This window comes from Stenella coeruleoalba, assembly GCF_951394435.1.
Source record: "Stenella coeruleoalba genome assembly, chromosome: 9".
NCBI lineage: Eukaryota > Metazoa > Chordata > Mammalia > Artiodactyla > Delphinidae > Stenella > Stenella coeruleoalba.
Genome location: NC_137155.1, coordinates 63,718,105 through 63,745,195, shown reverse-complemented (window position 1 = coordinate 63,745,195; position 27,091 = coordinate 63,718,105). Strand labels below are relative to the sequence as shown.

Below are 27,091 nucleotides of genomic sequence, written 5' to 3'. Positions count from 1 at the left end.
TTACTTAACTGTCATATTTGGTGCTGTGATTTTAAACTGCCGTTTACTAAGAGGTTGCTATGTATACCAGGCATTCTGGTAAGCACTTTATATGTTTATCATACTTATTCTTCATAGACAGCTTACGCTGTGAGTTCTGTTATCAGCTCTGTTTTATAGATGAGGAAACTGAGGCTTGGTGATTTTTTTGCCCAAGGTCATAGAACTTTAGGTAGTAGAATCGGAATTTGTACCCAGGTTGGTCTGACTTGGCAAGCCTCAGGTCTTAACCATATGATGGTTATATATAATAAGATGAAGAAAGGCATTTAGGGATTTGGCCAGCTCAGTTATATACTTGCAAATTAAAAAGAAGTAAGTGGACTGTAAAAAGGCGTGTGTGTTTAGATGGGTTGTCATCTAAAGGCTACAGATGAATGGGTAACACAGTCTTAATACCATTCTAATGCATGTCAGCTTAGTGTGTGGTTATTTTTATTTTGATAAATTATAGGGAAGGTATGGGAACATAATATCTTAAGACTTCCAAGTACATTGCTTTGCCCTATCTTTTCACATTTCCTGCTTGTTTGTATGAACCATAGCAGTCATGTATTTTGGCATCTCTGTTGTATGTATACCTGATTTGGCCTGTCAGTAGAAACAGCTAAGCAGGGAATGTCCCTTTGGAGTTCCAGAGGAAATTGTTGTGTAAGCTCTGTAAGCTGGTTTTGTTTACTGTTGTTGCAAGGGCATAAGAGGTAGAGGCAGTTTGGGTCAGCTCTGCTTGCATTTACATGTTTCTGAATTTCCTGAGGCTTTAGATTGGGTGGATTTAGGTGGGAGTGGGAGGGAGATATGTTCAGTACAAATTCACTGGATTCATTTCCCACAGAAACGATATGTTGTGCAGAGAACCAGGTCTTTAAAGCTGTTTGACACTTATGGCTGAACTGTATATAAGAACTGAAATGTTAATAATTACCACTTTAAAAGAAATTGGGCTGTAGTTCTTTGCACTAATATGTAAGTTAACCGTTGCTTTTACTGAGCTATTTAATTATGTTGAAGTTGGATATACTAAGGACATGATTTTTTTAAGCCATTCATAATTATGAAAGACCCATTTAGTCCTTCACGTAAAAAATCTAATCTTTTGATACCAACTAGGTGACTTTCCAGAAATATAAGAGTATTGTTCGGTTTGTAAACTCATCTCTTAGACTCTTGTGAATATTTTAAGTGCATTAGGGATACATGGTATTTTGTCTGTTTTTGCTGTCTTGTTAAATAAACATTAAAAAGTCAGACACTTTAGATAAAATATATGTAAACCTTTTAGAAAGAAAACATCTTTCCCCAGTTTAGGATTTATTTTTGCATATTATACTAGCAGGTGAGCTTTCCTCACCTTGGTTTTTAGCAACCTCTGTTAAGTGGGTAGCAGAGTTTTTGGGCCAGCTGGTTAAGCAGCTGTTTATTTGGAGTGGTATAGTTTTGTCTCTGGGCTACTCAGAGTGCCAACAGAATGTTTCCAACTTGGTAATTTAGCTGCCTCTGCTCTACCATATATCACCAGGCTTCGTCTAGGGTGGAGCAGGGGAGATGGTAAAGTACTGTACCTATTAAGATTTGCTGACTATTGGATGTAGGATGTGAGCAACAGGAAGAATGGTGGTGTTGTTAACAGAGGTAGTCAAGTATATTTATATGTTAATCTGTGTAGCCAGTATCTTAACAGAAGAAAATTTTCATTGACAATTTAATTAGTACTTCATTTTAGATTTTCCAATCCTGAGTCTTCTGAATTCTTATATTTAAAGGATACCATGTAACATTTTTTATTGAGAGGAAAATGAACTTTTATTGTGTTAAGCTACTGAGATCTTGAGGTTCATTATAGCAGCTAGCATTACTACCCTAACTAATACAGAAATGGATTTTTCATCAAGGTAAAAAATACTGTTAGGGGCTTCCCTGGTGACGCAGTGGTTGAGAGTCCGCCTGCTGATGCAGGGGACACGGGTTCATGCCCTGGTCCGGGAAGATCCCACATGCCGCGGAGCGGCTGGGCCCGTGAGCCATGGCTGCTGAGCCAGCGCATCCGGAGCCTGTGCTCCGTAATGGGAGAGGCCACAACAGTGAGAGGCCCGCGTACCGCAAAAAAATATAAAATAAAATACTGTTAGTAGGTCTGGATAAATAAAATTGTGTCACTTTTACAAGTTAAACTGAATTTGAATTTAGATCTCAAAATCTGTTATTTTCCTAATATTGTAGATTATAATCCAAACCACTTGAAAATTCAGTTGATTATTGTGTGGTTTGTTATCATGTCTAACCACTGGTTTTCCAGATATTTAAATTAAATTCACTGATATTTAAACTGAATTTTTTCACTAATTTTTTTAGTAGAAAAAATTTCAAATTTTCTTACTTAATTTATGCACATGAAAACTTTTTCTCTGTTTTCACCCAAAGTAAAATTAAAGAATTCTTTTTCCTTTTACTTCTGATTATCTGAAGATATTTGAATATTCAATTTAAAGCAACAAATTTTAAAATTAAGGTATAATTCACATACTATAAAGTTTGCCCTTTAATGTGTACAACTCAGTGGTTTTTAGTAGTTCACAAATTTGTACAATCATCACCACTGTCTAATTCCAGAACATTTTTATCACCCCATACTCATTAGCAGTCACTCCCCATTCTCTGTCCCCCAGTCCTTGGTAACCAGTGATCTACTTTTCGTCTATATGTATTCACCTATTCTGAAAATTTCACATAAATCTAACTGTAATATATATGGCCTTTTATGTCTGGCTTCTTTCACTTAGCATAATGTTTACAAGGTTCATTCGTGTTATAACATGTATCAGTTCGTCATTACTTTTTATGGCCCAATAATATTCCATTATATGTAAATGTCACATTTTGTTTATCCGTTCATCAAAGCATATGAGTTGTTTCGACTATTTGGCTATTATGAATAATGCTGCTGTGCACATTCCTTTACAGGTTTTTGTGTGGATTTGTTGTTTTCAGTTCTCTTTGGTATACACCTAGGAATGGAATTGGATGTATACTGAGTCATATGGTGGCTTTCTGAGGAACTCCCAAGCTTTTCCAGAGGCTGTTCCATTTTACATTCCCACCAGCAATGTATGAGAGTTCTACTTTCTTCACATCCTCATCCACACTTGTTTTTGCTTCACGTATTTTCGGGGAGTACCATGTAATTTTGTTATATTCTGCTTTTTTGAAAATTGATGTCCCCTTGCTGTGAAAAGATACAAGTTTACTTGAAGTTGACTATTAATTTAGAGTAAAGTTAATACTAAGATACTAACATATGATTGCTCCTTCAATAGTATAATAATATGCTAATATCAGTACCATTTGCAGAAATGAACCAAATGAATTTAGCACCAGCAAGTGTTTTAAACTAGTATTGTGGTTCACAGACTAAATACTTCATTTCCATTCTTAATGATTACATGTAAAATAACTGATATAATGAACTTCAAGTAAGTGTGTCTTCCAAATCTGTGTAAGCCCTTTTGGACTCATAACACTTCATTTAATAAATTGGCATTTAGCATCTACTCTGCAGGACACAGTGCTAGGCTCTGGGAGTAAGGGGATGAGCTAGACAGATATGGACCCTCGTTTATTCTTGGCACTCATATACCACTTAGGGAAATAAACGTGCAGGTAATTACAGATTATGGCTTGTGTTATGAAGGAAACTAACCGGGTGTGTGAAAGGAAATACTCTACTTTAAATTTGTAAATCAGATAAGACCTCTCTGAGGAGGTCACTTTAAAGCTAAGACCCAAAAGATGGTTAAGAGCTAGCCCTGCGAGAGCTGGGAGAGACTGTTGCAGGTAGGATGTCTGAGTTGGGGAGGAACTTGGCATATTTGGGGATCTAAGTGAATGCCAGTTTGGCTAGTGAGTGAGGAGGAAAGATTATGATCAGAGGAGGTTGGAAAGAGAGAGAAACCAGATCTGCTGGGACCATCTGGTTATGGTGTGGAATTAGAATTCAATCCAGAGTGGTAGGAATCCATTAGAGAGTCACAGGAGTGATTCACATTTTTAAAAGATCACTCTATTTACTGACTGTAGAACACAGTGTGAAGACCAGTTAAGAAGCTATTACAGAAGTTCAGGAAAGGTGGTGTTAGGTTAGGGTAATGGCAATAGAGATGGAAAGAAATGGACTGAGAGGGACTTCTGGAGATAGAGTCCGTAAGATTTGCTGGTGGTTAGATATGTTAGACAAGGTGAGAGAAAAATTGAGGATAATGCCCAGATTTTTGGCTTAAACAACTGGTGGCAAGTTGTTACGGAATAGGGAACAAGCAAGAGGAAAGATCTGGGTAACCAAGAATTGAGAACCACTGTAGATGTTTTGATATTGAGTTGCCTATTAAGATATCTGAAGGTGGAGATTCCCTGGTGGTCCAATGGTTAAGACTACGTGTTTCCACTGCAAGGGGCCTGGGTATGATCCCCGGTCCAAGAACTAAGATCCCGCATGCTGCCTGGCGCGGCCAAAAAAAAAAAAAGATATTTGAAAGTGTAAGATGTCTAACAAGCAGTTGGATATCTGGATCTGGGTCTGAGAGGGAGCGAAAGGCCTTGGATAGAAAAGCAAATTTGCATCTTAGCTGAAGAAGCTTCCTTAAATTCTAGAATTGGATGGAAAAGTTAGCAAAAGACACTGGAGAGGGACAGTGGCTAAAGATATGAATGAAATGTACAAATGCCTCTTAATGGATTTTCTAAACCTTGATTGCTCTTCCAGAGGTGCAAATGGTGAATGCTGTGGTCTTTTCTTCTTGCAAACCTTTTGCAGGGTGCTGTTGGTCATGCTGTTTCCTCATCCTGCTGAGGGACTTGCTTAGCCATTGCCCAGCTTTTCTGTTGAGTGGGTATAGGCTTTAAAAAACTAGGACATGGGGAAAAGGGATTATCAGCCTCTGGGCTTGTAGTAATGCTATTTCAATTGGCTATATTTTGGGTTAAATAGATTATGTGCTATTAGGTTTAAAGGTTTGATGAGTATTTGTATTTCTGAAACTGGGATTCATAGTTTTAGGACTAGGAATTTTCAAAATCTTTAATTTTTTTTAAAATTTATTTTTTTATACAGCAGGTTCTTATTAGTCATCCATTATATACACATCAGTGTATACATGTCAATCCCAATCTCCCAGTTCATCACACCACCCCTGCCACTTTCCCCCCTTGGTGTCCATACATTTGTTCTCTACATCTGTGTCTCTGTTTCTGCCCTGCAAACCGGTTCATCTGTACCATTTTTCTAGGTTCCACATATATGTGTTAATATACAATATTTGTTTTTCTCTTTCTGACTTACTTCACTCTGTATGACAGTCTCTAGATCCATCCACGTCTCTACAAATGACCTAATTTCGTTCCATTTTATGGCTGAGTAATATTCCATTGAATAATGTACCACATCTTCATTATCCATTCGTCTGTCGATGGGCATTTAGGTTGCTTCCATGACCTGGCTATTGTAAATAGTGCTGCAGTGAACACTGGGGTGCATGTGTCTTTTTGAATTATGGTTTTCTCTGGGTATATGCCCAGTAGTGGGATTGCTGGGTCATATGGTAGTTCTAGTTGTAGTTTTTTAAGGAACCTCCATACTATTCTCCATAGTGGCTGCATCAATTTACATTCCTGCCAACAGTGCAAGAGGGTTCCCTTTTCTCCACACCCCCTCCAGCATTTGTTGTTTGTAGATTTTCTGAGGATGCCTATTCTAACTGGTGTGAGGTGATACCTCACTGTAGTTTTTTTTTTTTTTTTTTTTTTTTTTAAATATGGAACACTTCACGAATTTGCGTGTCATCCTTGCGCAGGGGCCATGCTAATCTTCTCTGTATCGTTCCAATTTTAGTATATGTGCTGCCGAAGCGAGCACCTCACTGTAGTTTTGATTTGCTTTTCTCTAATAATTAGTGATGTTGAGCAGCTATTCATGTGCTTCTTGGCCATCTGTATGGCTTCTTTGGAGAAATGTGTATTTAGGTAGGTCTTTTGCCCATTTTTTGATTGGTTTGTTTGTTTTTTTAACACTGAGCTGCATGAACTGTTTATATATTTTGGAGATTAATCCTTTGTATGTTGATTCATTTGCAAATATTTTCTCCCATTCTGAGGGCTGTCTTCTCCTCTTGTTTGTAGTTTCCTTGGCTTTGCAAAAGCTTTTAAGTTGCATAAGGTCCCATTTGTTTATTTTTGTTTTTATTTCCATCACTCTAGAGGGTGGATCAAGAAAGATCTTGCTGTGATTTATGTCAGAGTGTTCTTCCTATGTTATCCTCTAAGAGTTTTAGAGTGTCCTGTCTTACATTTAGGTCTCTAATCCATTTTGAGTTTATTTTTGTGTATGGTATTAGGGAGTGTTCTAATTTCATTCTTTTACATATAGCAGTCCAGCTTTCCCAGCACCGCTTATTGAAGTGACTGTCTTTTCTCCATTGTATATCCTTGCCTCTTTTGTCATAGATTAGTTGACCATAGGTGCATGGGTTTATCTCTGGGCTTTCTATCCTGTTCCATTGACCTACATTTCTTTTTTTGTGCCAGTACCATACTGTCTTGATTACTGTAGCTTTGTAGTATACTCTGAAGTCAGGGAGTCTGATTCCTCCAGCTACGTTTTTTTCCCTCAAGACTGCTTTGGCTATTTGGGGTCTTTTGTGACTCCATACAAATTTTAAGACTTTTTGTTCTAGTTCTGTAAAAATGCCATTGGTAATTTGATAGGGATTGCATTGAATCTGTAGATTGCTTTGAGTAGTAGAGTCATTTTCACAATATTGATTCTTCCAATCCAAGAACATGGTATATCTCTCCATCTGTTTGCATCATCTTCAATTTCTTTCAACAGTGTCTTATAGTTTTCTACATATAGGTCTTTTGTCTCCTTAGGTAGGTTTATTCCTAGGTATTTTATTGTTTTTGTTGCAGTGGTAAATGAGGGTGTATCCTTAATTTCTCTTTCAGATTTTTCATCATTAGTGTATAGGAATGCAAGAGATTTCTGTGCATTAATTTTGTATCCTGCAACTTTACCAAATTCATTGATCAGCTCTAGTAGTTTTCTGGTGTCAGCCTTAGGATTCTCTATGTATAGTATCATGTCATCTGCAAACACTGACAGTTTTTCTTCTTTTCCAATTTGTATTCCTTTGATTTCTTTTTCTTATCTGATTGCCGTGGCTAGGACTTCCAAAACTATGTTGAATAAGTGGCAAGAGTGGACATCCTTGTCTTGTTCCTGATCTTAGAGGAAATGCTTTCAGTTTTTCACCATTGAAAATGATGTTGGCAGTGGGTTGATTGTATATGGCCTTTATTATGTTGAGGTAGGTTCCCTCTGTGCCCACTTTCTGGAGAGTTTTTATCATAAATCGGTGTTGAATTTTGTCAAAAGCTTTTTCTGCATCCATTGAGATGATCATATGGTTTTTCTTCTTCATTTTGTTAATATGGTGTATCACATTGATTGATTTGCATATATTGAAGAATCCTTGCATCCCTGGCACAAATCCTACTTGATCATGGTGTATGATCTTTTTAATGTGTGTTGAATTCTGTTTGCTAGTATTTTGTTGAGGATTTTTGATTCTATATTCATCAGTGATATTGGTCTGTAATTTTCTTTTTTGAGGTATCTTTGTCTGGTTTTGGTATCAGGGTGATAGTGACCTCATAGAATGAGTTTGGGAGTGTTCCTTCCTTTGCAATTTTTTGGAAGAGTTTGAGAAGGATGGGTGTTAGCTCTTCTCTAAATGTTTGATAGAATTCACCTGTGAAGCCATCTGGTCCTGGACTTTTGTTTGTTGCAAGATTTTTAATCACAGTTTCAGTTTCATTACTTGTGATTGGTCTGTTCATGTTTTCTATTTCTTCCTGGTTCAGTCTCGGAAGGTTATACCTTTCTAAGAATTTGTTCATTTCTTCCAGGTTGTCCATTTTATTGGCATAGAGTTGCTTGTAGTAGTCTCTTAGAATGCTTTGTATTTCTGCAGTGTCCATTGTAACTCTTCCTTTTTCATTTCTAATTTTATTGATTTGAGTCCTCTCCCTCTTTTTCTTGGTGAGACTGTCTAAAGGTTTATCAATTTTGTTTATCTACTCAAAGAACCAGCTTCTAGTTTTATTGATCTTTGATCTTTGCTCTTATTTTTTGGTTTCTATTTCATTTATTTCTGCTCTGATCTTTATGATTTCTTTCTTTCTACTAACTGTGGGTTTTGTTTGTTCTTTCTCTAGTTCCTTTAGGTGTAAGGTTAGATTGTTTATTTGAGATTTTTCTTGTTTCTTGAGGTAGGCTTGTTGCTCTAAACTTCCCTCTTACAACTGCTTTTGCTGCATCCCATAGGTTTTGGATTGTCATGTTTTCGTTGTCATTTGTCTCTAGGTATTTTTTGGTTTCCTCTTTGATTTCTTCAGTGATATCTTGGTTATTTAGTAACGTACTGTTTAGCCTCTACGTGTTTGTGTTTTTTACGTTTGTTTCTCCTGTAATTGATGTCTAATCTCATAGCGTGTGGTCGGTAAAGATGCTTGATATGATTTCAGTTTTCTTAAATTTACCGAGGCTTAATATGTGACCCAAGATGTGTTCTATCTTGGAGAATGCTCCATGTGCACTTGAGAAGAAAGTGTAATCTGTTGTGTTTTGATGGAATGTCCTATAAATATCAATTAAATCTGTCTGGTCTGTTGTGTCATTTAAAGCTTGTGTTTTCTTAGTAATTTTCAGTTTCACTGATCTGTCCATTGGTTTTAAGTGAGGTGTTAAAAGTCCCCCACTATTATTGTGTTACTGTCGATTTCCTCTTTTATAGCTGTTAGCAGTTGCCTTATGTATTGAGGTGCTCCTATGTTGGGTGCATATATATTTGTTATATCTTCTTCTTGGATTGATCCCTTGATCATTATATAGTGTCCTTCCTTGTCTCTTGTAACATTCTTTTTTCTAAAGTCTATTTTACCTGATAGGAGTATTGCCACTCCAGCTTTCTTTTGATTTCCATTTGCATGGAATATCTTTTTCCATCCCCTCACTTTCAGTCTGTATGTGTCCCTAGGTCTGAAGTCGGTCTCTTGTAGACAGCTTATATATGGGTCTTGTTTTTGTATCCATTCAGCGAGACTGTGTCTTTTGGTTGGAGCATTTAATCCATTCACATTTAAGGTAATTATCGATATATATGTTCCTGTTACCATTTTCTTAATTGTTATGGGTTTGTTTTTGTAGGTCGTTTTCTTCTCTTGTGTTTCCCACTTAGAGAAGTTCCTTTAGCATTTGTTGTAGAGCTGGTTTGGTGGTGCTGAATTCTCTTAGCTTTTGCTTGTCAGTAAAGCTGTTGATTTCTCTGTTGACTGAATGAGATCCTTGCCAGTAGAGTGTTGTTGGTTGTAGGTTCTTCCCTTTCATCACTTTAAATATACTGTGCCACTCCCTTCCGGCTTGTAGAGTCTCTGCTGAGAAATAAGCTGTTAACCTTATGGGAGTTCCCTTGATGTTATTTGTCATTTTTCCCTTGTTGCTTTCAGTAATTTTTCTTTGTCTTTAATTTTTGTCAATTTGATTACTGTGTGTCTCAGCGTGTTTCTCCTTGGGTTTATCCTGCCTGGGACTCTCTGTGCTTCCTGAATTTGGCTGGCTATTTCCATTCCCATGTTAGAGAAGTTTTCGACTATAATCTCTTCAGATATTTTATCGCGTCCTTTCTCTTTCTCTTCTCCTTCTGGGACCCCTCTAATGTGAATGTTCTTGCGTTTAATGTAGTCCCAGAGGTCTCATAGGCTTTCTTCATTTCTTTTTATTCTTTTTTTTTTATTCTGTTCCATGGCAGTGAATTCCACCATTCTGTCTTCCAGGTCACTCATCCGTTCTTCCGCCTCAGTTATTCTGCTATTGATTCCTTCGAGTGTATTTTTCATTTCAGTTATTGTATTGTTCATCTCTGTTTGTTTGTTCTTTAATTCTTCTAGGTCTTTGTTAAACATTTCTTGCATCTTCTGGTCTTTGCCTCCATTCTTTTCCTGAGGTCCTGGATCATCTTCACTATCATTACTCTGAATTCTTTTTCTGGAAGGTTGCCTATCTCCACTTCATTTAGTTGTTTTTCTGGGGTTTTGTCTTGTTCCTTCATCTTGTTCCTTCATCTTGTTCCTTCATCATTGGTACAAAGTCCTCTGCCTTTTCATTTTGTTTATCTTTCTGTGCATGTGGTTTTGCTTCCACAGGCTGCAGAATTGTAGTTCTTCTTCTTTCTGCTGTCTGTCCTCTGATGTCTGAGGCTATCTAAGAGGCTTATGCAAGCTTCCTGATGGGAGGGACTGGTGGTGGGTAGAGGTGATTGTTGCTTTGGTGGGCAGAGGTCAGTAAAACTTGTCTGTAAAGACAAGTAAAACTTGTCTGCTGATGGGTGGGGCTGGGTTCCCTCCCTGTTGGTTGTTTGGCTTGAGGCGACCCAGCCCTGGAGCCTACCTGGCTCTTTGGTGGGGCTAATGGCAGACTCTGGGTGGGCTCACGCCAAGGAGTACTTCCCAGAACTTCTGCTGCCCATGTCCTTGTCTTCATGGCGAGCCACAGCCACCCCCACCTCTGCAGGAGACCGTCCTACACTAGCAGGTAGGTCTGGTTCTGTCTCCTCTGGGGTCACTGCCCCTTCCCCTGGGTCCCGATGCGCACACTATTTTGTGTGTGCCCTCCAAGAGTGGAGTCTTTGTTTCCCCCAGTCCTGTTAAGTCCTGCAATCAAATCCTCCTAGCCTTCAAAGTCTGATTCTGTAGGAATTCCTACCCCCATTGCCGGACCCTCAGCTTCGGAAGCCTGACATGGGACTCAGAACCTTCACTCCAGTGGGTGGACTTCTGTGTTTTAAGTGTTCTCCAGTCTGTGAGTCACCCACCCAGCAGTCACGGGGTTTGATTTTATTGTGGTTGCGCCCTTCCTACCATCTCATTGTGGCTTCTCCTTCGTCTTTGGATGTGGGGTGTCTTTTTTGGTGAGTTCCCAGTGTCTTCCTGTGGATGATTGTTCAGCAGTTAGTTGTGATTCCAGTGCTCTCGTAAGAGGGAGTGAGCATGCGTCCTTCTACTCTGCCATCCTGAACCAATCTCCAACATCTTTAATTTTATCTTGATGTAAAAATTATCAATATAAATAACAGGATGATTACTTTGTAGCTGACTCTCATGAGATTTAGTACCTGCATTTTAAACTAAGTGATCATACTAAATATGTTTAATTTGTATGGTTAAGTTTTTCAAGCATGGGCTTCTGGAATCTGTGAGGTTGCTGACTGATGGTGATCTGTATTGTTTCTGTGAAAAAAAAATTGTTTTAAACTTACCTACTAAATAATTACGGGAGTAAACTGTCTAAGTTGATTGCCATTGTACTTAATTTATATATATATATATATATATATATATATATATATATGTCAATAGTCCAAAATAATGAGTGTTATAGCATATTTTTATGCCCCATGTTGTTTAAAAGTGATACTTGTGATAAAGTACATGATTAATTCCATTACCATTACAGTTTAATAGTAAAATGGAAGTTACCTATGTAGAAAGCAGGTAATATATACAGATTTCTTACATTTTGAAGCAGTAGTTGGTAAATACTTCTTTCATCTTAGCACCCAATACATCCTTTCACTAAAAATCTGAAGGTAAGTAACTTATGTTTTGGACATGGACTTCTTTTTACCAATGTCAAATTACTTTTCTCTCTGTTTAGAGAAGCTAAAATTAATTAAAAGCTTTCCTTTTGTTATTTATAAATGTCATTTTAAACTGATTTTTGAAAGCTCTTCAAACATGGATTAGGGCTTGCTTTTTTAGTCATTAAAACTGATAGTTATTGCAACTTTAACCAAACCTATTTAGTAGTGTCCTAATCATGTTCTTATACATAATGAAGATAGTCTGCTATTAGTCATACAACTTATCAATACTTTCACATAATCTCTCATTAGATCCTCAGGAAACAGCATGATGTAAGAGAAGCAGGTATTAGAGATTAGTATCACATGCTAATTGAATGTTTACTAGGTGTTCTGCCCTGTTCTTAGAGGTTTGTGTGCATTTTCAGTGTTGTGAAAATTCATCCCTGTGAAATAGGTACTATTATTGCCCTCACTTTTCAGTTAAGAAAACTGAGACACAGACAGGTGGTAGTGGGATCATGTACAAGTTTCTCAACATTTCTTCACCTATCTGCCATATTCTTCTCTAAGTCCAGCTCCTTCACATGAGATTCTACCCCTTAATAGCTACTCAAGGACATTGCTCTTGAAATTCTCTATTTTTCTCTCCTGCATCTGCAGTTTTTCCTTTCTACTGGATTATTCCTGTTGGCATACAAACATGTTTTTTTTCTCTTCTTAAAAAAACAAAAACATGAAACAGTAAAACAAACAAGACCCTCTTTGATTCCACTTCCCTTCTAGCTGTTGCTTTATTTCTTTCCTGTCTTTAGTGCACAACTCCTTATAAATTATGAATATTCACTGTATCTGTACTCCTCTCCTGTTCTCTTGAATCCATTCCACTTAAGTTTTTACCCTACTCTTCCACCAAGATTGCTTTTATGAAGATCACCAGGGAGCTCCATGTTCCAGGATATAGTGGGGGAATAGAGAAATAAGTAGAATAGTATGAAAGAAGGACACTATGATTAATAACAAAAGCCTGGAAACACTCAAATATCCATATTGTAAACTTTAGTATTTCTGTGTAATGGAGCATTATGCATCTGTCAAAAAAAATGGGGAAGACATCTTTATACTGCTAAGGAGTAATCTCCAGGGCACAGTAAGTGAGAAAACAAGGTACAAAGGAGTATCTTGTACTATCTTTTATGTGAGAAAAGAAGGGAAATACAAGTGTATTTGTATTCAGGTTTGTTATGTTGTTAAAAAATGACAGAAGGGTAATTCAGAATTATAGAGAAAGAGGGTAGGAACAGAAGCTAAACCTCTTTGTACCTTGTTCTATAATTTTTACTTTGTTTCCATGTATGTTATATATAATTTTAAAAAGTTAAATAGAAAAAAACTCCTAAATGGTAACAAAACAGTTTAACAATGTCAGGATGGTGACAAAACTGTAAGAAGAATTATTACAAGTAATTTCAAAACTGTATTTTGACTGCATATCCCTAATGGGATATATCTAAGGACGGAAAAAAGTGACAAGAAATCTTAAACCTCATCCAATATTGTTATTATTATTTGAGATTATACATAGTAGGATAAAGCATATAAATACTTTTGCTAATGGCATACGTTTGTTAATATCATTAGCACGAAAGATTTTCAGGGTGATAGAGATACAAATAAAAAACCATATACTGTTTAATTAAAATTGGAAATATGAATATATACTCAGGGTTTAAGTTTCTCTTTCTCAAAAATACATATTTTCTTGCTCTCCTCAATGAAGAATCTTAGAAATAATAGCAAGTAACAATAAGCACTCTTAGACCCCAGATTTTGTCTCTAGATGCCATTTCCCATTAAAAGGAATCAAGGCCCCTGGAACAGTGGCTGATTCCAGGCCTGGGGAAAGAAATGTGGAAGATGAACCTGGTGTGTCCAAAAGCAAGGAAGCTCTTAGAGGTCATGTCAAAGTGACATAGGATCCAACCTGAAGGGACTCCTACTGGCCAAAGATGGTGCAATTTGAGGATTAACAAAAACAACCAGGTGGCAGTACATTGAAAAACAAAATTCCACAAGCTCACAATGATACTTAAACCAAAACTTTTTGGTCACTTCTGGAGGTTGCTTGGGCACTCATTCTGAAAACTGATTAAGGGAATAAATTGAGCATTTTTGCTGTCTTTCTTGTGTAATCTAGGTAAGCAAATGGTCAATGAGGTAAAGTTCTTTTAGAAGAAGCACAGCTAATACAGAAAGAATTAGAGAATTAGAAAATATTTTCTACCCCTAATGAAATAATGGATCTAGGCAGTTGGATCTAGGTTGTTAATAAGGTGAATGTTTGATGGCAGACTTTATAAGGGATGAATTTGGCTGACAACATTTGAACCCACTGATCAAACTTAACATGACTAAAAGTAAGTCACTCAATCCAGTATGCTAATAATATGATGCAACAGGAAGTTCTCTTGTCAAACAAAAAAGAACCTGAATTTAATCAACCCTCTAGATCTAACTTCATTATACAGAGAGTACAGGACATGCTGTACAATACCAGGAGGACATAGTCACCCAAATCCAGATTGCAACATGTTTTCTTCAACAAATAGCTAGGGAAAAATTTTAAAGAAGTGGAAGCTGTTAAAAAATTACAAGAGACATAAAAGCCCCATTCCATGTGTGAACCTTGTTTGTATTCTGATTTAGACAAACCATTCCTAAAAAGACATTTTTGAGCAAGTGGGAAAAACTGAGCTGTGCTGGATATCACATTATAAGGAATTAATATTTATTTTGTTGAATGTGGTAATATTGTGGGTAGTTGGAAAAAAAACTGTTACAGATACATTCTGTTTTTTACAGGCAAAAAGAAATATGTGGCATTTGCTTTAAAACTCTCTTTCTTGCCAAAAACAAAATGGGGGTAGGTGGGTAAATGAAACAGGAACAGCAGAATGTTGATAATTGTTGGAGCTGGATATTTGGGAATTCTTGAAGATGGTAAGGGGTTTCATTTTATTCTCTCCACTTTATGTATGTTTGAGAAGTTTCAAAGTAAAGTAAAAAAAATTCATAAGGAAAGAACTGATAATTTTTATACAGAATGATATGACAGAGAAGTATCTATTAAATGTTTGGGCTGGTGAAAGAATGATAGTTTATGATGACTGTAGTATTTATCAAAGAAACTTCTTTAGGTTGCAGCTGAAGTAATAAGTATATTTTGGAAACTTACAAAGCATTACATAATTCATTTGTCCAGGGATTAAGTCAGTCATTATCTACTTAGCATTTAACTTATGTTATATAATTTACTGTTTGTGCTCCACTCAATATTTATATGTATTGATTGAAGTTTCAAGACTTGTGATATGTATTTTAAAAAAAATCCTTTGTTGTATTTGGTTGTTAATATAAGAATTTTTATATGTGCATTTTAGGAATGGTACACTCAAAAATACTTCCAGGGGAAGCTAAATTATGCCTAAAAGCTAAGTATCTTGGAAGGACAACTATATCTTCCCTTGATCTTTGGTACCTAAGGACCCCTGAATCACAGATATTACTCAGTATGACTCTTTCTACTATGGTTATTTTTAATGTAAGACTTTTTTTTAGTAGCCATGTTGCATATGTAGTCTGTTTGAAGATTGTTATAGTTATTGCTTGGATTTGGCATGTTTAGTAATTGTTGATATAGCTAATATTTAACTGTTTTAATAGAATTCAATGAACATTTGCCTGTTCCTCAGTTATGAAATAGGAGGTCTTATGGGGACTCTACATAAATGCTTTTATTTAAAATACTTAATACTTGTAGTGTGAGCACTTAGCAGATTTATTTTAAGTACAGAATAAGGCAGAGATAACCAGACATATTTCCTATTTTGGGTTGCATATGGAGATGGCACTTGAATCTCCATGCACTTGAGTTGATTTTTCTTTAGTCTTGTGTTTTTGAAAAATGTACGAAGGTATTCATGAGAATGGCAGGAATAATAAAAACAAGAATAGTTACCTAAAGCTGTAACTAAATCCAAACGGCTTTGGAATTAAAACCAATAAATTGTCCTGCAAGATGTTAGTAAAGAGTAAACTAAATCTTATGTTTACTTTTGATTAAAAATACTGACAAACAATGCAAAGCAACACTGGTGACCTTGGAATTTTATCCCATTGTTGACTGTTAATAGAAAGTCAGCCACCTTCTCATTTAAAATCTTGAAGGTTTTTAATGACAGTCACACATGGATTGCATTATGGCTGAAAATACGAACTTCCAATTTACCTTGTTTTCCTCGTTTTAAAAATAATTTGGTAATTATCTGTATTTTATTATATCTACAGTAGATATGCTACCATATGCTGAACTTTTAATGTCTTAAGTGGAATTTGGAAAAACAAAATTCTTAATTATGTCAGTTTTCTGCTTACTGTGCCTAAAGGGAGTTTTACTTTACCCATTGTAAGGCATCTTATTCCCAACCTTAAATTTGTATAATTAGAAAAAGTTGAATTCTTTTCTTTGTCCCATTTCTTAGTTGACAAAGGATCAGAGGTTGGTGTATTCTGGCAGACTGCTTCCCGATCACCTGCAGCTGAAAGACATTCTCAGAAAAGTAAGCTTTTCTACCACTATTTGATACCAGATACTCAGAGTGCTAGAGGAGATATGTTCTGAAGTTTTATTGATATCCAACCAGTTTAGTTTTTAGTTACTTAAGATCAACTCTTGGGTTTAGGTAACAGTTTTGTATATCCATCTGATAGCTAAATCTAAAATAGGATTATATATTTGTGTTCAGGGATTTGTTATCTTGTGTAAGAAAGCAGTACTGAGTTATCAGTAAACTGTGCAGGAGTAGAGTGCTCAAGTAGTGGTGAAGGATTTTCATTGATAATAGTCTCCTCTCTTAAATACCCTTTTGACAAAACTACGTTTTAATACAAGTTAACTTCGGTTAGGAGTTTAATTTCAGGACAGAAAATAGAATGAAGCCCAATTGGTCCATCAGTTAGCAAACTTTGAATGCTGGTACTCAGAGTTAAATATATTTGAATATAGTTTTTTTGACAGATTGAATGCTAGTTATTTTAATGGCAGCTTTTTAGCTCCTGTTTATTTGTGGAATTTATACTTTTAGAACTTTTCAAATGTTTGAGATTCTTTTTGCTTGTGAGTGTAGCAGAATTGAATATATAGCTGTTAATGTTTTGCTTTAGATCTTTGACCTAACTCAGTGTTTTCTGGATATCCCTAATCTCTCTATCCTCTCTTGTATGTTTATTGATCACCTGTGGGAAACTTTAAAAAATCTTACACTGGTATGTTCCTTCTGTTAGATAGTTGACATTTTAGTTTTGCCACTGTGACTTCTTGCTGTCATTTTCATTTTAATCACGTAGTTTCAGGTTGCCAAAGTGGTTTAATAACCTCTGTCTCCCTCGCTCTCTTTCCCTCTCAAAAATAGTGGAATTTGCAGCAGATTCACCCCCCCCCCCATTTCTTTTCTTAATAGACTTTTTTTTTTTTTTTTGCGGTTCGCGGGCCTCTCACTGTTGCGGCCTCTCCTGTTGCGGAGCACAGGCTCCGGATGCACAGGCTCAGCGGCCATGGCTCATGGGCCTAGCCGCTCCGCGGCATGTGGGATCCTCCCGGACTGGGGCACGAGCCCGTGTCTCCTGCATCGGCAGACAGACTCTCAACCACTGCACCACCAGGGAAGCCCCTAGACTTTGTTTTTTAGAGTAGTTTTAGGTTCACAGCAAAATTGAGCAGAGGGTATAGAGATTTCCCATATACCTCCTGCCTCCACACATACACAGCTACCCCCACTAACAACATCCACGTCAGAGTGGTATAGTAGTTACAGTTGATGCCTACATTGACATCATTATCACCCCAAACCCATAGTTTCCATTAGGGTTCACTCTTGGTGGTGTACATTCTGTAGATTTTAACAAATGTAAAATGACATGTATCCACTATTATAGTATTGTACGGAATATTTCACTACCCCCCAAATCCTCTGTGCTTCACCTCTTCATTCTTTCCCTGTCTTTATCCTTAAAAACCTTTTTGCTATATGCTCTTTGAAATATATATTTATTATTTTACCCAAGTATAGCTAGAGGCTGCATATGCATACATTTAAAAAGGCTTTTGCTGCCAGAAATCATTTTCAACCAGAAGACTTAAAAGAAGAATGCCTCAGGACTTCCCTGGTGGTCCAGTGGTTAAGACTCTGCGCTTCCACTGCAGGGGGCACGGGTTCGATCCCTGGTCTGGGAACTAAGATCCCACATGCTTTTTTTCTTTTTTTTTAATTTTGGCTGCACCATGCTGCATGTGGGATCTTAGTTCCCCAACCAGGGATTGAACGCACGCCCCCTGCATTGGAAGGTGGAGTCTTAACCACTGGACTGCCAGGGAAGTCCCTTTTCTTTCTTTTTTAAAATTGCTGAGCCATCCTTTGTTCTTCTCTGCCCCCCTTTATTCTCTTTCCTTTCTCCATCTTATTTACTTGCTTTATGCCTAACTATAAATATACTCATGAAATCGCTAAGCTAAAATGCCAATTCTAATCATTTTTAGAACATTTTCCTTCAGTCGTAGTTGTAGATTTATGGCAACACATTTGGAATATTTACAGAATATAGTTCAAATATATGCTTTATGTCTGTGCATAAGTGTTATAGATAAAAACAGTTTTTGACTTAAAAAAATAAAACACTATTGCTAAAACTAAGACAAATGAGATTATAGTGAAGTTACTTGAGTTTCTTTATCGCTGTAAGGTCTCAAATAATGAAAACATTTCACTACTCAAAGTTTGTAGGCCTAAACTTCAGTGTGACTATCACAGTTCTGATATTAACATGCTAGATGTTTTTATACTGAAATAATAGATAGTGCTGACACAACTTTACAGCAGTGTTTGCTTCAAAACGGCTTGGTATACAAAATAATCATTTTTTTCATATAGCAATTCCTGAGTATTGAGACCATTTTCTAAGCATGGACAAAATATTGAATTCACAAGGGTCCTAATGACAGCAATTTATTACTAATAAAATGGCTGTGGTAGGAAGGAACTTAAGTTCTGAATTAAGTATTTCTGCTTAGCTACTGACATTTTTGAGCTGTGTATTTTCCAGTACTACTCTTTAAATGTAATCTTCTTTAATTTTAGCAAGATGAGTATCATATGGTTCATCTAGTATGTACTTCTCGGACTCCTCCCAGTTCTCCAAAATCCAGCACCAGTAGACAAAGTCATGAAGCATTGACATCCAGCAGCAATTCTGTGAGTTATTTTGGGCAGAGTAAATGTTGAAGTTTTCTGATTATCCTTTTTTGCCTTTAAAAACGAAGTGGAAAACAGAACAATTCGCTCTTGTGGGTTGTAAGACTGTGTTTTGAACAGCTCAAGTTAAGCATTTAAACTTCAATTTTAGAGATCCAATACACACTGTTATCCCCTGAAGCCTGTTCCCCATGAGTTATAATGTGCTATATGGCAGGTCAGTAATAGATCCAATCTTCAGGGGTTTAATTACTGAAATACTCAAAAAACAGAATTATGATATGGTTATATAATATAAACTCTAGGGCGAGTATTTCAGAAATATTTAAAGTATTTGATATAGTATATTTAATCAAGGTAGATTAAATTATTTAAACTTTAAGTTTGCTAAATCTTCTTGGTAGATTGCTTAGTCAAGAACTTTGTTTTTTAAAATGATTGCATTTGAGCCTATATTCCAACTGTGGGAGGAATAATTACTTAACCTACTCAGTTCTTTCAGACTTGAGTATTCATTTCTCCCTTCTTATTTTTCCATCTGCTTAAAACTGTTTTGGAAAATTTAAAAACTAGTTGAACTTTTCAACTTAGATATTGTCTACAAGTTTTAGAGACACCGTCTCAAATCTTTTATATTAAATTATTTTTGGTTTCCCGTAAAAGCTTTATGTGACACTTTTGGAGGTGAAAGAAAAGGACTGGATGAGTGGAAGCTTGCTTAAAACTTCCTGGGCAGGGAACTTTTGTACTGCTAAGTGTACTTTCCTTCTTGCCAAGAATCTAGCCAAAACTTTAAGGAGGGGATGAATGGCATGGGTGATATAGATACTGCCAGTTAACTGCTTCTTTAAGAAACTACATCTTCTAGTTGCTGTATTTAATTAGCATAGCCTCAATAGTATTTTCTAGTACCAGCCATGGGAGTTTAGCTTACATTAAATTGAGATATGTTTTGTCAATAAACCTAAGGGTCTTTCTATGTTTCCTACCTTGCATAAGAAGGGACAAAACCCTGGCATTGGCATAGAGTTCTGTGTATAGTCTTTGGACACAGTTGTGTTGCTTCTCTTTTTGTTGACAAAGAACCTTCTCACTTTTCTAGTGGTTCCTCGTTCATGATTTCATGTCATTAGTATATATATTCAGTTTTTTTAAGGTGTGTTATAAAAATCTAAAAAGTATCAAAGGAGAATTAAGTTGAATTCCTCTTAATTTTTTATGGCAGATAAATTTCAGTGGGACTTGAAAATGTCTTAAAAATCTGTTCATGAAAGAGTTATCCAATAAGGCCAGAAGTAATTAGTTCTAGAGAAATTAGGCTGTGCTGCCAAATGGCTAGGCCTTTCTTCTATTAATTTTTTAATGAACACCATATTTTGATGATCCCTTTAACAAGAAATCATGCCAAAAAAGAACACTTTCCAGGTCATGTGCCTGACAATCAGGCTCCCTAGTAAGGTTTCTGGTGTCTGTGTGGTGTGGAATAACATCTTAAAGCTTTTGTTAGTTTTGCAAAAGACCAGTGTGTCCTTGGGCCATTTCACATGGCAGGACTAAGGAAGGTAGAGAGGCAAAAAGACATGCTGTAAATAGGAAGGCAGTACAGGTAAATGCAATTTTAGTGAACTTGGAAGGATGTTGAAATTATTTTGTACCCAGCTTTTTAAAGTGGGGAATTTATATAAAATGTAATTGTGTTTTAAATTTACATAAAACACTTGACAAACTATTTTCAAGCAGTAGCAAATTGAGGTGGTCTTCAAGAGATTATATTGTTTGAGGTTATTGAATCTGTGAGTTACTGACATCACTGAAGCATGAGAATTTTAAAATCCTGTTTGGTATTTTGTTCATGTTGTAAAAAAACAATATTTGTTGGTGGTATCTATAAACTAATAGAATTTTACAACTGAAAGAAATCTTGAAAATCTAGTTCAATCTCATTTTTTATAGGAAAGCTGAGACTCAGGGGTTAAGTGAATTTTAAGGTTATGTTCCTTGTTAATGTCAGAGATAACACAAAATTCTAGCATGTTCCTCAATATTTTAAACGAGTATACTACTAATAGCATGTTATACAGTAGCTGTTATACAGTAGTAGTTCATAGTAACTGTTTAAGTGACACAGTTATGAGTACCATTTATCAAACACTTCCTATGTGTTAAGCATCATGAAAAGAGCTTTGTATGAATTTAATTTTCACAAATTTTGTGTGCTATTTTTTTGTATATAATTACTACTCAGCCCTTTATAGTTGAGAAATGGACTAATGTGTAATTAAATGATTTTGATTTTCTAAACTCTTCAGTCTCATAAGAATTAAAATATCTACCTATTAAGCTGGGCACAGGAGTCAAATCAGTAAATTTCTAAAATTCACTCTTTGCAGAGGGATTTCATAAGTACATTTTTAGCAATGTGTCTATAATATTGTGATTGTAATGAATTAAATCTCCTTGAAAAAATAATTACATTTTTGTTTGTAGAGTTCAGATCTGTCAGGATCATCAACTCCATCATCCAGTCAAGAAACCTTGTCTTTAGCTACCAGTTCGTCCTCAGAAGGACTGAGGCAACGAACCCTTCCACAAGCACAAACCGACCCAGCACAGAGTCATCAGTTCCCATATGTAATGCAAGGGTGAGTGAAACTGATAGCTGTGGGCCTCTTAAAAATCTGTGACTCCAGACTTTCATGGTAGCCCCCTTCAGTAATCAAAGTACGTTTGAAATTTACTCATATACCTAATTATATGTTTTGAGAATTAGAGGGTTAGGTGGAGCAGTGCTTTGTTTTTTTTTTTTTTTTTTTGGCTGTCTCACACGGTTTGTGGGATTTTAGGTCACTGATCAGGAACTAAACCCCGGGCCCTCTGCAGTGAGAGCATGGAGTCCTAACCACTGGACCGCCAGGGAATTCCCAGGAGCAGTGCTTTTTTTTTTTTTAAGTGAATGGTGTTTTGTTTTTTAATTTATTTATTTTATTTTTGGCTGTGCTGGGTCTTTGTTGCTGCACGTGGGCTTTTCTCTAGTTTAGGCTAGCGGGTGCTACTCTTCGTTGCAGTGCACGGGCTTCTCATTGCGGTGGCTTCTCTTTTTGTGGAGCACGGACTCTAGGCGTGAGGGCTCAGTAGTTGTGGCCCGCAGGCTCTAGAGTGCAGGCTTAGTAGATGTAGCGCACGGGCTTAGTTGTTCTGCGGCATGTGGGATCTTCCCGGACTCGGGCTCAAACCCATGTCCCCTGCGTTGGCAGGCAGATTCTTAACCACTGCACCACCAGGGAAGCCCAGGAGCAGTGCTTTTGAAAGCTGGTTGTACATTAGAATTGTCTAGGGCAGTACTTTTCAGTCTTTAATATTAGTGCTAATCACCTGGGGATCTTATTAAGATGCTGGTTCTGATTCAGTAGGTCTTATGGGGCCTGAGATTCTGTATTTCCAGCAAGCTCCCCTGTGATGCTGATGCTTCTGATGCTTAGAACATACTTTGAATAACAAGGATCTAGGTAACTAAAATTTTTGTTTTTACTCAGTCTCACTATAGGTCTATGCAAATTAGTCTTCTGGGGAGCAGATGGGTGAATAAGAGTGTTCTTGGAAGAGTATAGGGCCCAGTAATATGCTTTTAAAAACTTCCACTGGTGTTTATGATCAGTAAGGTAACAACTGAGGTAGAATAAAACTGTGATGTATTATGAAGATATGCTAACCATTGCATGTTATCCAGAGTCTTTCTTGGAGGAGTTTACTCAAGAAGCTTGCTATGGCTACCTTATGTTTAGCAATTACAGCAGGCCTCTTGGGTTAGGCAGTTCCAGGGGGGAATGCAGTCGACAGCCACAGCATATCTTTCAGACAGCTCAGAAAGGAGGATCTTGGAGAATACAGTTTAGACCTGGGTTATGTCTGAAACCAGAGTACTTTTGAAGTAAAGGAAACATGAATAATAGGTAACGATAGTTGTTTTGTGTTGCATATCATGCTGTGGGACTGCAGTGTGTGACAGTGCTCCAGATCCATGATGGTGAGGCTGGAAATAAGGAAATGGCTAGGACTCCTCAGAATGGTAGTAAGTGATACAACCAAGGAGTAGCCACTGATTGTTATGCCAAACAGGATGTAATAACATACAGGTACTTTCTACTTAGAACTTTAAACTTAATTCAATTCTTAATGCAGAAAAACAAAGCGGAGTATATAGCAAAATATTTAAAAGACTCATCTGTCTCATATTCTTGAGTTTTCCTTTTAAAAATAAGTGTTTAGATTAGGCTGATTGTAGACTTTTATGAAGCATCCTATGAAACTATCAATATTTTTGTTTTCAGAAAATGATTATTACAAAGCAAAATTTAGTTATTTATAAAAAACAGTGTTGTCACGGTTTACATTATAGAATAATGGCTTAAAATACTTTCTGTCTTATGACAGTGATTCCTTTCCTGTCTTTTTTGCAGAGTAAGACAGTTCAGTTCCTCTTAATTTATACAGAGTGATTTTACTAATATTTTACCAAATACGGTGGTAGTGATAGAAAGTGAGAAAATTATGGATATAATAAACCTGGAAGAATATGTAATGACATGTTAATAATAGTTATCTCTGCACAATAAGATTTTTAACTCTCTGCACAATAAGATTTTTAACTCTTTCTCATACTTACAGTGAATATATTTTGTAATAAACAAAATAAAGTATGTAAAGTTGCATATCTTCAGAATAAGACCATGGTTATCTTGGGAAAAGATTAATAATTTCTTTAGGCTGTTGAGAAAATCAACAAACTTTGTAGACAAAGGCATTTAGCTCTTAGAAGTATATAAAACAGATTAGAAAAATCTGAAATAGTGTTTATTTTGCTAAAAATGAGTATTAAGATGATAAGCAATAAAATCCTTAAAGATTTGAGCTTCACTTAGGGAATCTATTACTAGATGAATAACGTTTTAAATCAGGAGGGCAGTATAGCTTAGCGGATGTACAGATTCAGGAGCCAGCCTGCCTTGGTTTGAATCCTGGCCCTAACTACTGACTAACTTGGGCAAGTCTCTTCTCTACTTTGTTTCAGTTTGCTCATGATCTGGAGATAACGGTACTTATCATACAGGATTTCTGTGTGGATTAAGAGTTCATGTATGTAAAGTGTTTACTGATGTGTTAGCAGTTATTTATAAATTCATTCATATTTATAAATGAATGTTGTACATTCATTCAGCAAACAGATTTATAGTCATCTGTGAGTCTGATACACTGAACATTTGAATGAATGCCAGTGCTAGGTGCTGGAAAATGAATCTATATTTGGAAAGAGCACTTTGTGATTTACAAAACAATTTAAGTGAAAGTTCAGTAAATAGGTTATTCAGTTCAACAATGAACGTGATTTAATTTCATCTTATAGTTGTAATTTTTTACTAATGAAGACTTTACATCTGTCCTTAAGTAAATTTTATTGAACATAGCCTTAGCCTTAAATGTACAAGAGCAGTAATTTAGTGACCTTGAAGAATTCACCAACAAAATATAATCTCTGCACACCTTTTTTAGACTTCAGTACAGCTTATGTTTAACTAGTCACATGTGTTTTCCACCATGTAGGTCTCAATCTTTAGTGAACTTGTTAAAATTGCTAAATTGTGATCCCTACTCCCTGAGTTTTTGAATCACTAGGTTTAGGGTAGTGCTTAGGAATCTGCCAACTTAACAGCATTCTGGGAACCTCACTTTTTAAGAAGCTCTAATGCAGGTGATAATTTGCCCATCAAGATCCTGAGGAAACATGAGAAGACCAAACAGTACATGTATATCACCACATTGGCTATCCATTTATAATGTCACATTTATAAATCTTGACTATTTTGGACTCAGTGTGCTGTGCTGTCATATTTATTTAACTCCAAAAACTGCTGACTGGTTTATAGAATACCCACTGTTATGTACACTCAATTTCCCCCCCGAAATAGTAACAACCTTGTTTTATAATTACCAAAACTGAAAACCTACTCATTGTACCCTTCTGTGTTATCCGATTTTTTAATAGTAAAAATCGCTTATAACCCACCACCCAGAAATAACTGTTGCTAACATTTTTGTAGTTTCCTTCCAAATAATTTTCTAAGTATGCTTTTTAAATAGAAATATCATATACTATTTTATTTTATAAACCATTTAAAAAAGCATAGTGTAGCCTGGCCATAGTTCCAGATCAAATATAAATCTACAACATTCAAAGTCTGTATTAGCAATAAGTTTAGCCAAGGAGGTGAAAGAGCCATGCACTGAAAAGTATAAGACAATGATGAAAGAAATTGAAGACACAAATAAATGGAAAGATATTCCATGCTCATGGATTAGAAGAATTAGTGTTGTTAAAATGTCCATACTACTCAAAGCAATCTGTAGATTCAGTCAATCCCTATCATTATTCCAAATGATATTTTTCACAGAAATAAAACAAACAATCCTAAAGTTTGTGTGGAACCACAAAAGACCTCAAATAGCCAAAGCAATCTTGAGAAAGAAGAGCAAAGCTAAAGGCATCACACTCCCTGATTTCAAACTATACTATAAAGTAACAGTAATTAAAACAATATGGTATTGGCATAAAAACAGACACATAGATCAATGGAACAGAATAGAGAACCCAGAAATAAACCCATACATATATAGTCAATTAATTTATGACAAAGGAGGCAATAATATATAATGAGGAAAAGACAGTCTCTTCAATAAATGGTGTTGGGAAAACTGAACAGCCACATGCAAAAGAATGAATCTAGACTACTATTTTATACCATACTTAAAAATTAACTCAAAATGGGAATTCCTTGGCAGTCCAGTGGTTAGGACTCTGTGCTTCCACTGCCAAGAGCACAGGTTCAATCCCTGGTTGGGGAACTAAGATCCTGCAAGCTGTGGGGCATGGCCAAAAAAAAAAAAAAGTTACCTCAAAATGAATTTGACTTGAATGTAAGACTTGAGATGCTTCTAGGAGCTTGACCAGGTCCTCACAGTAAATACCAGAGAGGAATTCCTTCGTGTTTCTAGCAAGCAGAGGAGAAAAGAAAATGATTTTGAAATAACGCCAGACCTTTCTGTTCTTCTTAACAAGGTCTGCCCTCAGGAGAAACAATTTTACCAGAACATCACATGCTAGGGAGTATCAGAGCCTAACCTACTTGGTGCTTCTCAGTATTCCTTCCCCTTAGGTGGACAGGATGGGCGGAGGGGATTGGAGTTGAGTGTTTCCCTTCCCCCAAGTATGGTTCTTTTTTGTCTTTAGAATTTATCCTATTACAGTTAAAATACTATGTTTTGAAGTCAGTAGAATAAATCTTCTCTGTGTGATATGCTGCAGACTTGATACACGAGTTCATTTGTTTCCGTATCTTTGAATTTTTTTTATGTCTTGTTATTTTTTCTTTAGCTTTTTTCTTAATTGCATAAAACATTTCTATGGTTCCAGTCTCAAATCTATAAAACAAGATACATTAAGAGCCCTGCTTTCGTTTTATTCCCTTTTCCTGTTCTCTCTCTCCCCATAATACGTAACTACTTTTATGACTTTTTGGTTTTGGTTTATCCTTCCACTGTTTCATAGTGAAAATTTAAGAAAGTGTGTATACACACACGTACACACAATGTGTATACACACATATAAATATATCCTTTTCATTCTGACATTAAAGATAGCATATTATACATATTCTGCACCTTGCTTTTTAACAAAATATCACATAACAGAATATACAGGAGGTCATTCTGTGGGAGGATATGGAGATTTTCATTCCTTTTTACATCTGCACACCAATTCACTGACTGCATAAATTGTGAAATCCATTCTCCTATTGATGAATATTTGAGTTATTTTCCATCTTTACTTTTACAAATAGTGTTGTAATGAATAGCTTTGTGCATATATCATTTCAGATTTTTGCCATTTATATTTAGGATAGACTCCTAGAAGTAGAAGTAGGTCAAAGTAGATAGATCAGAGAATAAATGCCTTCATAGGACTGGAATTAAAAACAGGTGACGTAAGCATGCTGGTAAGTGCTA

The 27,091-nt window shown here is 36.2% G+C and overlaps 2 protein-coding genes across 6 annotated transcripts in view; one reads left to right on the top strand and one right to left on the bottom strand.

The window, feature by feature from the left end:
- Positions 1-27,091, top strand: part of HERPUD2 (HERPUD family member 2) — a 42,412-nt gene that overhangs the window by 6,715 nt on the left and 8,606 nt on the right. Inside the window, exons 1-4 of one of the 2 annotated variants that reach the window (XM_079932461.1) lie at positions 15,023-15,327; positions 16,268-16,345; positions 18,920-19,033; positions 21,521-21,675. In XM_079932461.1, the coding sequence (XP_079788587.1) occupies positions 15,154-15,327; positions 16,268-16,345; positions 18,920-19,033; positions 21,521-21,675 (521 nt within the window). In that variant the 5' untranslated portion in view covers positions 15,023-15,153. Of the gene's footprint in view, positions 1-15,022; positions 15,328-16,267; positions 16,346-18,919; positions 19,034-21,520; positions 21,676-27,091 lie in introns of those variants that run through there. The other variant, XM_079932462.1, reaches the window with a different exon arrangement.
- LOC307192045 (uncharacterized protein) overlaps positions 10,785-27,091 on the bottom strand; it is a 440,635-nt gene continuing 424,328 nt past the window's right edge. For all 4 annotated transcript variants that reach the window (XM_079932466.1, XM_079932465.1, XM_079932467.1 and 1 more), the window contains 2 exons: positions 25,980-26,076; positions 10,785-11,373 (listed from right to left, as the gene is read on the bottom strand). The gene's annotated coding sequence lies outside the window, so the exon portion shown is untranslated. The remainder of the gene's footprint in view (positions 11,374-25,979; positions 26,077-27,091) is intronic.